Source organism: Sorex araneus, chromosome 4 (assembly GCF_027595985.1).
Source record: "Sorex araneus isolate mSorAra2 chromosome 4, mSorAra2.pri, whole genome shotgun sequence".
Classification (NCBI taxonomy): Eukaryota; Metazoa; Chordata; class Mammalia; order Eulipotyphla; family Soricidae; genus Sorex; species Sorex araneus.
In genome coordinates this window covers 213,563,609-213,577,157 of record NC_073305.1, presented here as the reverse complement: position 1 = coordinate 213,577,157, position 13,549 = coordinate 213,563,609, and the positions used below count along the sequence as shown (strand labels likewise).

Below are 13,549 nucleotides of genomic sequence, written 5' to 3'. Positions count from 1 at the left end.
ACCACAACAGCAAAGTGGATTTTTGAAAGACTCTGATTTCCTTTCTACATCTCCAATTACTCCTACAGGATCCATTTCCTCAGGAAGCCTGGGGTAGGAAATACACTGTAAAACTCAAACTGGTTAAATAAACACAATACCTGCCATCATAGCTAAAATACAAATTGATAAACTTCCCTACTTAAGCCTCAAGATCTCTTTTTGTAGGGGTGATCCTGAAACAGTCATTTCCAACTACTTAAACATAAATGAAAAAACTGAGTACAACAGGTAAGGTGCTTGCCTTACAAGGCCAACCCAGGTTTGATCACACACATCGTTTGATCACGAGCACCACCAGGAGTGGTACCTGGAGAGCCAGGAATAAGCCCCATTGCATCTTGAGGTGTGCCCACACTCCCAAAAAAGAGAATAGATCTCAAAGCTAAATAAATCTCAAAAGATATAGTCTCCTAAGTCAAATAGGCGTTTCAGAATTAGCACACTACTCTTTGAACTGTAGGAAAATGTATTAAGACAGTTTTTGGTAGTTAACAAAACATAAGAGTAAGCAGAAATCAGGGCTTCCACTGTGCTCAAAGTAGTCAGAAATATATTGAGGTATTCAAAGTACTTAGCTTCAAGTTTCTAAAAATACGAAATAGCTGAAAATCACCACTTATCTTAACACTATCCATATCCTACCGTTTTCTTTCTTTACATTTTGACTCAACATGCTTGTGTGTCTGGGGGCCATACCCGTGTGGCCCTCAGTGCTCAGGCCTTACTCCTAGCTCTGTGTTGAGGAATCACTGCTGGCAACACTCAGGGGTGGAAACTGGGTCGCCCAAAGGCAAGGCAAGTGCCCTACCCACTGTACCACCTCTGGGACCCCCAAACATACTGTAATCAGATTGACTTTAAGTGTGTTCAAAATAAGTGCTTTCAGCCGGTAGTCATGTTTGCTTTACATATAATCAACCCGCGGTCAACCCAGTTTTGTAGTCAACCAGGTTGATTCCCACCATCCCATATCAACTCCCAGTGTTTCATATCGTTCCCAGAGCACCACCATGTGTGATCCCTGAGTAGAGAGCCTGGAATAAGCCCTGAGCACCACCAAGTGTGGCACTACAAACTAATGCTCTGGCATTGTCCTGTCTGTGATTTCGTAATCCATCCTCTCCTTTTAAAACAAGCAGGGGCCGAGGTTGTGGCGCAGGCGGTGGAGTGCGTGCCCTGCCTGCTCCGTCCCCAGCATGTCAAAGCCCCGGGAGTGCAGGAGGGAGCAGCCAGCTGAGCTCGTTCGCCTTGCACACGGCCAACCCTGGCTGGCCTGAACAGAGTCAGGAGTAAACCTGAAACACTGCAGGGTGTTGCTCAAAAACAAACCAGAAAAAAGGGTGCAAGCTACCTTTCAACCTACCCTTGATCTATGCTATTTGTGTCTGCTCTCCAATAGCACAAAGATAAGATTGTTTCTGCTGCCTCAAAATTTCTTAACGTGTAAACAAGATATGGGGGGGCGGGGGAGAGGGGGAGGGAATCTACCAACCTGCGATGGCTCAGAACACTCAAGGCACCAAGCCCAAGTTCAATCCCCAGCACCACACAGTCCCAGGAGCCAGGGCTAGACCCCAGAGCAACACCAGATGTGACCCCCAAATAACAAAAAAGCCACCAACTCCAGAAAGACAACACAGCAGGCAACACACTTGCCTTGCACACAGACAATCCAGGTGCTGTCCCAGGCACCACATATGGAATAATCCCTGAGAACGGAGCCAGGAACAGGCCCCAAGGACCATAGGTATGGCCCAAAAACAGAAAAGATATTCCAGGGTTTATATTGTTAGAGAAACTAGGAAGGGACCAGAGACCCGAAAGAGGCTGAAGGGCAAGAGTCCTGGGCTGTTCTCTGTTTTTATTTGCAGACCGAGGCTCACCCCTCACACTATCTCAGGCATGCCAGACATGTACTTCACACTGAGCCACATCCCTGGCCCTCACGGGCTGTTTTAAGTAACTAAATAGACCAAGATAAAAGTTAACTTTTCAAACACACACCTCTCTCTCACTGAGTATCATAAACACACCTTTTAAACCCAGAAAGTCAAAATGTCAGGAGAGTCAAGTTTCCAATTAAACTTCAGGGGGAAAAAATGAACTTAATAGAGCTTCAAAAGGAGCCAGAGTGATAGTACAGCGGGCAGGGTGCTTGCTTTGCACGCAGTGGACTCGGGTTGGATCCTGGCATCCCATATGGTCCCCTGAGTACAGCCAGGAATGATCCCTGAGTTCAGAGCCAGCAGTAACACCTGAGCATCGCTGGGTGTGATACTCATATAAGAGAGAGATGGGGGTGGAAGGGGAGGAAGAGAGGGAGGGGAGAGAGAGAAAGGAAGGAGGGGGAGGGAGGAGAGAGTGCTTCAATAAAAAATAAAAGGTTGCCAATGTTGGCAAATATAGAAAGAAAACTAGTATGTGTCACTATACAGTGTAAGACTATTGATGGAGCATTTCTCAAATCAACAAAAAAATAGACTGTGGGGATGGGGGGTAAGGACTGTGCAAATAATAAATTTAACTTCTTTTTTAATTTGCAGGTATATACATGTTATACTATTACTTTAGGCCACCACAGAGTCATTAAGAGTGCTCTTGTGGGGGGCTGGAGTGATAGCACAGTGGGTAGGGCGTTTGCCTTGCACGCGGCCAACCCGGGTTCAAATCCCAGCATCCCATAGGGTCCCCTGAGCACCGCCAGGGGTGATTCCTGAGTGCATGAGCCAGGAGTGACCCCTGTGCATTGCTGGGTGTGACCCAAAAAGCAAAAAAAAAAAAAAAGAGGGCTCTTGTGGATGGCCAAAGCACAGGACGCTTGCCTTGCATGTGGCTGACCCAGGTTAAATCCCCGGCATCCCTCTAGTCCCCCAAGCATTGCCAAGACAGATTCCTGAGCACAGAGCCAGAAGTAACCCCTGAGCATCACCAGGTATAACCCCAAAACCACCCCTCCCCCCCAAAAAAAATACCGAGTGGTCTTGTGGAGTCGAGATCTAATATAGCAGGTGCGGGGACTGCCTCGCACTCAGTCAACAGGGCATCAATCCCCGGCATCCCATATGAACCCTCCAGAGCACCACCAGGATTAATTCCTGAGTGCAGAGCCAAGAGTTACCCCCAGTATCACCAGGTGTGGCCCCAAAACAAAACAAAAACAGTGCCCCGTTTATCATCTTAGAAATAGCATAGAGACAGTGCACGTGCATGTGGCTGAACTGGCTTTAATCCCTGGCGTTCCACATAGGTCCCCTAAGCACTGCCAGGAGGGAGCCCTGAGGATAGACACAGCCAGGAGCAAGCTCTGAGCACCACCAGGCCAAATACAAAAAAAAAAGGTGGGGAAAGAAAAAACAAGGAAAGAAAGGAAAAGTAACTAGCATAGGGCTGGAGAGTTCAAAGACTAGTGTGCAGGCCTGGCAAGCACAGGCCCAGGTTATACCCTCAGCATCACACACCAACAGTGATCCTCCAGGGAAACGGGACACTTGGACAGTCTCAAAAAAAAAAGAAGAAAGAAAGAAAGAAAGAAAAACAAAACCCAAGAAATGGCATAACTTAGAAAATCCCAAACAACCTCTGAAGGCTCAAGAGACAGCTCAGCAGGCGCTGGAGTGATAATACTGACGGCAAAGCACCTGCCTTGCATGCAGCCCACCTGGACTCAATCACCAGCACCCACCAGGAGTGGTCTCTGAGCAGTCAGGAGTGGGCCAAAACATATAAACCAAAAAAAGGGGGGAAAAAAAAAGCTAGCTCAATAGGTGAGGCACCTGTCTGTCTTACATGCAGGAGACCCAGCTTTCCCCCCTGGCACCACACAGTCTTCGGGGCACCAAGTCAGAAATAAGTCAGGGGTTCCTGAGTACCACTGAGTATTGCCCAAAAACCAAATTCAAACCAAAAATCAAGCTCTAATTCTGATAAAAGAAATCCCTTGGTATCAGAACTTTTAAAAAACAGAACTTTTAAAAGACAAAAAAGACTGAAAGACCTTAATAATAAAATAAACATGGTTTAGACATTATGGATGATGAGATGAATAACCATACTAGGTTGAGAAAGTACTGTAAGGGTTGTTTGTTTGCCTTGCATGCAGCTGACTCAGGTTCAAATCCCTGGCATCACACTCCTAAGTGCCGCCAGGAGTGACCCTAGTCACAGAGCCAAGGGCCTCATCACCGCCAGGTATCACCTCCTCCCATCCAAGAAACAGATACAACAGTAACTAACAAGAATATTATTAAATTCTTCTTTTTTTTGTTTTGAGCCACACTCAGCAGTGCTCAGGGGTTACGCCTGAATCTACACTCAGGAATCACTCCTGGCCATGTTTAGGGGACCATATGGGATACTGGCGGTTGAACCTGGGTCGGCCACAAGCAAGAAAGGCACTATGCTTTTTGCTTTGTTTCAGTTTGGGGGGCCACACCCAGCAGGGCTCAGGGCTCCTGGCTCAGTGGCAAGAAATCACACTTGGCAGGTGCTGGGTCGAACCTGTGTTGGCTACATACAAGGCAAATACCTTACCTGCCGGTACCATTTCTCTGGCCCCTGACATGTTTTTTTGTTTTTTGTTTGTTTGTTTGTTTGTTTCACTTTTGGTCCACACCTGGTGGATGCTCAGGGGCTACTTCTGGGTCTGCACTCAGCAATTACTCCATAGGGGATGCCAGAGATCAAACCTGGGTCAGCTGCATACAAGGGAAGTGCCCTACCCATTGCGTTATCACTCTAGCCCCCAATATGTTCCTAACGGGAATACAATATACTCTTTGGAAATGGCACAGAGAGCAAGTGATTCACTATGCTTACAAATCTGTTGACCCTAGAAATTTTCAGTTTAGCTATCCCCCCATCAGTGCAGAATATTGGCAAGAAGTTCAAGTCAAGGGAGGCCGTTCAAAGTGCTGGGGCATATGCACTGCACACCAGAGGTCTGGGTTCCGATCCCTGACACACTGATACAGCATACTCCCCGGTCTCCCCTGAAGATCCTCACTGTCCTGAGCACCCATGGGTGTGGCCCAACTCTCTCCCACACCAATTAATCTGTCAGTGTTCATTTCCTTAGGGCATTCTAATGAGAAGCCAGAAAGCTCAACCTAATGCCACATGCTTTAGTTAATAGGTCATTTAAAAACGATGGGACAAATGTGGGATACAGTAGTAGACACTAATAGAATGTCTAAAGCTTTAAACATGAGAGCTCTATAGTTTTTCAAGATGCATAAATAACCTATAAATATTTCTTCTGTTAACAATCTGGCCACCTGGAGCTGGAGCAGGATAGGACAGTGGGAGGGCCTTGCACAAGGCTGACCTGGGTTCGATCTCCAGCATCCCATATGTTATTCCAAGAACCACCAGAAGTAATCCTGAGTGCAGAGGTTATCCCTGAGTATGACTCATTGTGACCAAAGAACAAAACCAAAAACAAAAAGATCTAGCCACCTCCCTCAGTCCACTAGACAGCTGTGCTCCGAACTGCTCAACAGGTTTAAACTGCTGCCTTTGGATAACCAATCTGCTCTACATGGAAGACTTCTCCTAAAACGCCTCCTCAGCAAAAGTGTCCTAAACTCAAGTGAAAAATCAAATATAGAAACAAAGTTGCAGAATTCCATTTCCATGTATCTAGCTGAGGAAGAGAGTGTGTACTACTTACTGAGGCAGGCACTAGTCAGGAAGATGGGAGCAAACTAAGGAAAGAAGTCTACACACAGGAAAGTAATCTTTACTTGAGGTAAATGCATAGACATTTCAGCTGATGGTCAGTAATGGAGGAAACCCCAAATGCAGTGCTAGAGAGACCCTTACTTTTGAGAGAGTGACTCTGACGCTGAGAGCGCAGATCAGCACATGGAAAGGCCTAAAGGCGGAAGTAAGATAGGAAGGAAGTGCTTTAGGACAAGAAAGGAAAGGAAGGGGGGGGGGGGAGGTAGAGATTTAGCCCTGAGGAACTTTTAAACTGGTAGGGGGAAACAAAGGGATGATTAAAATGAAAAGGAAAGTGCTCTGGGCAGAGCTGTGGCAATGCCCAGAAGGCACAGGAGAGGGTACTAAGCGAAGCCCTAGGCTTAGAAAGGAAAGCAGCCTGAAGGGCAGGCACTGAAAGGGAGGAGAAAGTCCGCAGAAAACTCTTAGAGAAACGCCTCTGTACTCCAAGACTCAAATGCCAGAGAGGTTAACCAAGTTTCCACAAGGATATCTACAGATATCCCAAGTAAGTATGTTTATAACAAAAGGAAAATGATCAAACCACGTTGCATATGAGGATCTTATCAATCCTCAGAAACTATTGCGCTGGTAATAAATCATGAGACATATCCAAAGACTTCCTTTCTAAAAAAAAAAAAAAAAAAAAACAAACTCTAAGACAAAATGTACCTGTGGGGCCTGGCTGGAGCTTAGCCGCACTGCCATGCCTTCCCTGTGTGAGCCCTGGGCTCCCGCACACTGCTGACTGCGGGTGGGAGAGGAGGGGAGGGCCGGAATGTGATTCAACTAGAGGGAAAAAATATCCTTGTGTGGGGCTGGAGCGATAGCACAGCGGGTAAGGCGTATGCCGGGGTTCGATTCCCAGCATCCCATATGGTCCTCTCCAAGCACTGCCAGGAGTGATTCCTGAGTGCAGAGCCAGGAGTAACCCCTGAGCAATGCTGGGTGTGACCCAAAAAAGAAAAAAAAATCCTTGTGTTTTTTTACCTTGATTGGGGTCAAGACACACAAATGTCAAGATTCATTGAATGTAAGACCACTGTATTCCCTCTGAGGTCCTCTCCAGCCTTGAAACTCTGAATCACATATAAAAACAATTACACCAAGGAGCTAGCAGATAGTACAGTGGGCATGCAAGGGCCTGACCCAGGTTCCATCCCCAGCACCACATGGTCCCCTGAGCGCCACATGGTCCCCTGCCAGGTGCAGCCCTGAGGGCCTCAGAACAGCAGCAAGCATTCTCTGGGCCTTGAGCTGAACCTGCCGACAGGCTGGCCGCTGAAGAATCACTGGAGGGGTTCTGAACCTCTTAAGTACCTCTTGCCTCCACCCCCCAAAAAAACACCGAAAACAATTACACCATGATTTTAAAATATCTTAAATAATATTTGCATTTTACCAAGTTCTTTTCAAATAAGAGATAGTGGTTCTGTTAGCCATAAAAATCCCTATGACATAAATATTCCCCTAAATAATTTTCATTTTGTTAATGTATTTCAAAGTAGCCCATGACTGGAGCCAAGGCAATGGCACCAAAAGCTGGAACTCATGCTCTGCATGTTGGAACCCAGACACAGGAAGGTCCCCCCACGGGTCACCAAGAGCGACCCCAAGCACAGCCAGGTGTGCCCCAAAACAAAGTGAAGATAAACTGCCGAATGTTTCATAGGAATGCTTTGTTTTATAATGGAGAAAATAAGCTTCCCCACAACACTAAGAACCCAGGTCAGGGAGATGGTTCAAAGCACGGCTGAAGAGTCATGCTTCACAGAGGAGTCTGGGGCTCAATCTCCAAAACCACCAGGTCTCGAACACAAAGCTCACATCAGCCCCTGAGGCCAGGATGTGATCAAAAACAAATGAAAAATGTGGACATCCAAACACAATTATCTTAAAAGAATTCCTGAGTATTCTTGGAAATCTGTGAGGCACAGAATTAGTGATCATTAAATACCATTTGATTAAAGCGCTCGATAGGGTAAGGCACTTGCCTTCCATGTGGCCAATGTGGGTCCAACCCCCACAGGACATGTGGTGTATCAAGCACATGTGGTGTACCTGGCTGTAGAGCAGAAGTAAGCCCTAACAACAACGGTTCTATCTATGTCCACTGACCTTTTTTTTTTAATATTTCACTATATTCCTAGGGACATCAGACAGGACTCAGCAAAGGTCACTATGATATCCATAGTCTCAGTATCAGACAAACTGGTTTCTGGCTTTTCTCTCTTTATAAAACTCATGCCAGTCTTTGGCCTGTGGCAATCAGGATATTAAATTGTCCTGTGCTTCTGAGAACTCCCCCCTGTCTACTGCTGAGGCAGGGTTGAGCCATAACCAGCAATGCTCAGAGGACCATCCACAGTGTCAGAGACAAAAGCCCTTACCTTCTGTACCAGCTCCCCCACCCTCACCTGCCGACATTTACCAAGACCTCGAACTACTTCTGACATACAGTTCTGTCTTTTTAGAACCATACAAAGAATCTGAGTTTGAGCACAAAAAAAAAAAAAAAAAAAAAAAAAAAAAACTAACATATAATCTGTTAAAGTCCTAATACACCCAAGCATAAACTAAAATAATTCTTCTGTTCTCTGCTGAGGTGAATGTGTCCTCTGACGGGTAAAAGTGTATTTACTCCAATGTTAAATTAGCCATGGAGTACCAAAATGTACAGTAGCAACTTATTCATTACTCGTGATTTTAAAATGTTATTTGGGGATGGAGGGGTTTGGCCACACCCAAACACACTCAGGGCTCACTTCTGGCTCTGCTCAGGAAGCTATGTGCAGTTCTGGGGATGAAACGGAGATCAGCTACATGTGAGGCAAAGGCCTTATCTCTCCAGTTGCTGATTACATACATTTTTTTTTGCTTGTGTTTGTTTGGGGTGCTCAGGATTTATACCTGGCTATGTACTAGGGATCACTTCTGGCAGTGCTCAGAGGCCCCCTAATTATACACTTTTAAAAGAAATCATTATTGGGCCATAGCAATAGTATAGTGATAGGGAGCTTGTCTTGCAAACAGCCAACCCGGGTTTGATGCCCAGCACCTCACATGTTCCCGAGTCTACCAGGAATGATCCCTGAGCACAGAGCCAGAAGTAAGCCCTGAGCAGAGCCAGAAGTAAGCCCTGAGCACAGCCGGGGTTGTGGCCCCAAAACAAAAAATAATAATAAATATTACGGTTTTTATCTTGATTGGTAAAAGATTACTTACTTTCCACAATATAGTTAAGAAAGGGTCAGACTTTGGCAAGCAGCATTTGTCCCATCACTCTTAACATGAACTGAGAGCAAAGTGTGCTCTGAGACTGCAAACCAGTGACACATAACTGTTACCACAATATGTGTGTGTCTGGCAAAGGTAGATCTGCTTTACCGCCATATGACACTAGTCTACTCAGCCATCTGGAACAGAGCACTTCCTGTCACTATGTGTGAAGTATATTGTGTGTGACTACGACTGACTCCACAGCAGGTTTCCAGATCAGGGGGCAAAGTAGCAATTAAAGTCATAAGAATTATTTTCTAAATCCCAGTATTCCAAAAGCATAAATCTAGGAAAACCAGGGTCAAAAAAAAAAGGGGGGGCTGGAGCGATAGCACAGCGGGTAGGGCGTTTGCCTTGTATGCGGCCAACCCGGGTTCGATTCCCAGCATCCCATATGGTCCCCTGAGCACCGCCAGGAGTGGTTCCTGAGTGCAGAGTAAGGAGTAACCCCTGTGCATCACCAGGTGTGACCCAAAAAGCAAAAAAAAAAAAAAAAAAAAAAAAAAGTCAGATGCCAGAGCGATAGTACAGTGGTATGGCATTTGCCTTGCCCACAGCCGACCCAGGTTCAATCCCCTGCATCCCATATGGTCCCCCAAGCACCACTCAGGAATTACTCAGGAATTAGCAAAAAAAAAAAAAATCAGATAAGGGAAAGTAAATAAAGGCTAAGAGTTGTTTTTGTCTTTTTGAGTCACACCCGGCGGTGCTCAGGGGTTATTCCTGGCTCTGCACTCAGAAGTTACTCCTGAGGGTGCTTAGGGGACATATGGGATGATGGGGATCGAACCCAGGTCCGCCACATGCAAGACAAACGCCCTACCCACTGAACTATCGCCTGCAAAGAGTACTTTAAAGAACAAAATGCTGGCCAGAGCAACACACTACGAGAGGGCAAGGCACTTTTTTGCATGTGGCTCACTCAGGTTCGATCCAGGCATTCCATGTTGTCCCCTGAGCCCCACCTGGAATTATCCCAGAACAGAGTCAGGAGAAAGCCCTAAGCACTACTGGATGTGGTTTTCCACATGCCTCTCCCCCTCCCGACCCCCAAAATGGACCAAGCATGCATCAATAAACTATAAAGAATGAGCCTACATTTATCTTAAGATAAAGCCTCATTTAAATGGGGAGGAGTGGAGAGACTCCACTCCTTTGTACTCAAAGTACTGTACAAAGGTTAGTTATGGCACTTGTCTTGCATGATGCAGCAGACCCTGATTCCATTCTCTATCCCCAGCACATTATCCGAGCACCTCTGGAAGCGATCCCTAAGAACCACTAGGTGTGGACCCCAAACCCAAAAAGATAAAAATTCATTCAATAAGTACCAAGGAGGCAGGGAAGAAAACAAGAGAGTGAAAATCTGGAAGTAGGGTGAAGAGGGGCGAGTAACCATCTATCTCCCTGTTCCCTCCTCTACCAGAAAGCCACTCATGCCAACGTCCTGGCCAACTGCGGTGTTCTGTAACCTCACAAGGAACTCAACAGTATCTTATTCTGAGATTTTTGTTCGAGTACTGCTTCAAAGAAAGCTTATATCCTAAATCTACACACATACACACCCACACCTGAAGAAACGAAGCACCTGAAAGAAGCACAGAGAGCATGACTATCCAGGTACCTACCCCAAACCACAGAAACCCACAGACACACACACAGTCTATGGAGCACACCAGGGGGGCTGCAACTCTGCTCGTCCTTCTATTCGAGATACGACTACAAATACCAGCTGTGTTAGAGAATTCTCTTCAGTCCTCTCAAGGAAGACTTAATTCTCAGTAACACGCTGACCATGATAGTGAAAAATGGCAGTTTACCCATTGTCAAAGGCCAGCTCTCAATGCCAAATTCAAGCTCATCCAATGAATCACTCAGGTTCGACAAAATCAGATTTTATGCACTTCCATGGAAATGGAAAGCATCTGAATATCAAGTAATGAAAAAAACTATTTCACCTAGTCCGCCAATTTAAAGTATTCAAACCCTAAGAGAAACAAAAACTAAAGCAAGGCACACTTTTTAAATGGTTGTCTTAACCACTTAACATCCCAATTATTGACTCAGGCATTCACTTTCAAAGTCACCAAGTTAAAGCACCTTAGTTCTCAACTATGAACAGTTCAAAAAGAAAAAAGAAAAATGGATGACCCACTCATCCAAAGATTACTTCGATTCTTCTATCAAGTCTGAAAAGGTTACATTCTAACATCTCACCAAATTACTTCCCCGCATTACATGTAACCATCAGGGAGCAGGAGTTATTGCAATAATCAGTCACTTCTCATTCATTTGGCCAACACACGGGCCGCGACCATGCAAGCAGCGAGCTTCCAGGAACCAGGAATCAAAGTTGCAACACACCCACGACCCCTTTAGGCCGGCCCCCAGGTGGGGCTAGACCTTTGTGTGGGGCTTCCCTAAGCACCGGGGTCAGCCTACACCAAGCCTCCAGCACCAGCACTTATGATCAGCGAGAAGCCAGAATACACAAGCAGGCATAAATGCCCTAGAATCAATTTTTTTAAAAAAAGAGTAAAAGGGAGAAAAAATAATTTTTTTTTGAAATATTTTAACTTGCTAGCTTAAATCACATTCGCTCCCAATCGACTTCTGAGCCGGCCCCACTGCGGGGTCCAGGTCCCGCGGCATCCTCGCTGGGCAGGAGAGCGCGGCGAGGAGGAGGAGGAGAGAGAAGGGAGAAAAAGTTCCTTCCCCGGGGCCAGCGGGGAGGGCGGTCGGGGCACCCCCATCACAGCCACGCCGGGGTCGGGCCTCGAAGCGGTGGGGGGGGTTGCTGGGGGGGGCGTTCTGCTCTTTGCTCTTTTCCTGATTGCCCACCGGGAGGGTGTCCGGGGGCTCTAGCACCAACACGTGCTGGGGGGCTAGCTTACACGCGGGACCCCGGCGGAGGGCTTCCCGGCGCGGGCCGCGCGGGCAGGGGGACGTGTGACTCACGACCCCTCCCCGCCCCCGCCCGCCGCCAGGTGCCCCCCGGGCCAGCCCCGCAGGGCCCGTCCGGGAGGGGCCCGGGAGCCGCGCCCGGGCGCCCGCGCCGGGCCTAGGCCGCGCCTCCCCGGCCTCCCCGCGGCCTGCGGCCTCCCCGCGGCGGGGGGCGCCGGCCCCGCCGCACCCACCTGGCTTGCCAGTCATTCCAGCTCCGCGGGTACTTGGTGCCGCCGCCGCCGCTGCTCAGCCGAGACCCCGGGGCTCTGCGGCTCATTACCTTCCCCGACACGACATGGCCAAGCGCCGCCGCCCGAAGAAGCGCGAGTCGCCGCCCGGGCCGGCCGCCGCCGCCGCCGCCGCCGCTGCGCTGGGGCGCGGGGCTGAGGAGGACGAGGCGGGCGACGGCGGGGACGAGGCGGGCGCGGACGACGGCGACGAGGAGGAGGAGGAGGAGGACGAGGAGCAGGAGGCCGAGGCCGCGGGAGGCCGCCGGCCGTTCCGGGTTCCGCCGGAGCCCGCAGCGCACGACGAGGAGGCGGGAGCGGCGCGGAGAGGGGGAGAACGACGGCGACGACGGCGACGAGGAAGGGGAGGCGACGTCTCTCCCAGGGCCGTGCGCGGCCCGCGACGACGCCGGCGCCCCGGAGGAGGAGGAGGAGGAGGCGGTGGAGGAGGACGACGACGGCGACGAGGAGGCGGTGGCGGCGGCTCCTCACGCTCACACAGCCACGGCTTCCCCGCCTCCCGGCTCCGCCCGCCGCGCCGCCGCTGCCGCACGGCATGCCGGGAGCGAGGGGCGGTGCTGGCGCCCGCCGGCCGGGGAGAGGGTGGGCGGGGCCGGCGGCGGCGGGGCGGGGCCTGAGGGCGGGGCCGGCTCCCGCGGGGCTGGGGCTGAGCCGGGTGGGCAGGCCTGCGGCGGGGCGGAGCCTAAGGGCCCGGCCGGGGTAAAGTGTGGTAGGTGGGGCCTGCTGAGAGAGGCGTGGCCTGAGGGCGGTGCCGGAGCCCGCTGGTCCAAGGCAGACGGCGATGATGGGCGGGGCCTGCGGTGGGGCGGGACCTGGTGCGAGAGGCGGGGCCTGAGAGCTGCGTCGAGGCCCGCCTTGTCAGAGCGGAGGGTGGTGGGCGGGGCCTGATTCGGGGAGGGGCCCAAGGGCGGGGCCGGCGCCCGCAGGGCCGAGCGGAGGGTGATGGGTGGGGCCTCCTGAGGGGGGGCGGGTCTGGGCGGGGCCAGCCGCGCGCGGAGGGTTTGGCCCCACCCCCGGCCTCCTCCGCCCTCCTGCGTCCCAAGTGCTTTGGCTCAGCCGAACCTCGGCTGCGCCCCGCCGTAGGGGATCATGGGAGAGGGGGCTCTCTGCCACCACCCAACCCCGCCCAGGAAAGCACCTGTGACCCCCGAAGGCTGGGGCGGTCAGGTGCAAAGACGCAGCCAATCAAAGACCTAAGCTGCCCTTGCGCCGAGGCGCGCGCGCGCACACGGGCGTGCCCCTTTAGGGTTCACATGTTCCTACCCGCTAAGGTAAAAAGTGGGGGGGGGGGAAATGGTTTTTTGTTAAAAATCATT

At 50.0% G+C, this 13,549-nt stretch overlaps 1 protein-coding gene across 2 annotated transcripts in view; it reads right to left on the bottom strand.

Moving 5' to 3' along the window:
- Positions 1-12,734, bottom strand: part of SMG1 (SMG1 nonsense mediated mRNA decay associated PI3K related kinase) — a 111,535-nt gene extending 98,801 nt beyond the window's left edge. For both annotated transcript variants that reach the window (XM_055134187.1, XM_055134186.1), the window contains exon 1: positions 12,177-12,734. Coding sequence is in view for 1 of the 2 variants with exons in the window: in XM_055134186.1 (XP_054990161.1) it covers positions 12,177-12,262 (86 nt within the window). In the remaining variant the exon portion in view is untranslated. The remainder of the gene's footprint in view (positions 1-12,176) is intronic.
- Positions 12,735-13,549: the final 815 nt, after the last annotated feature.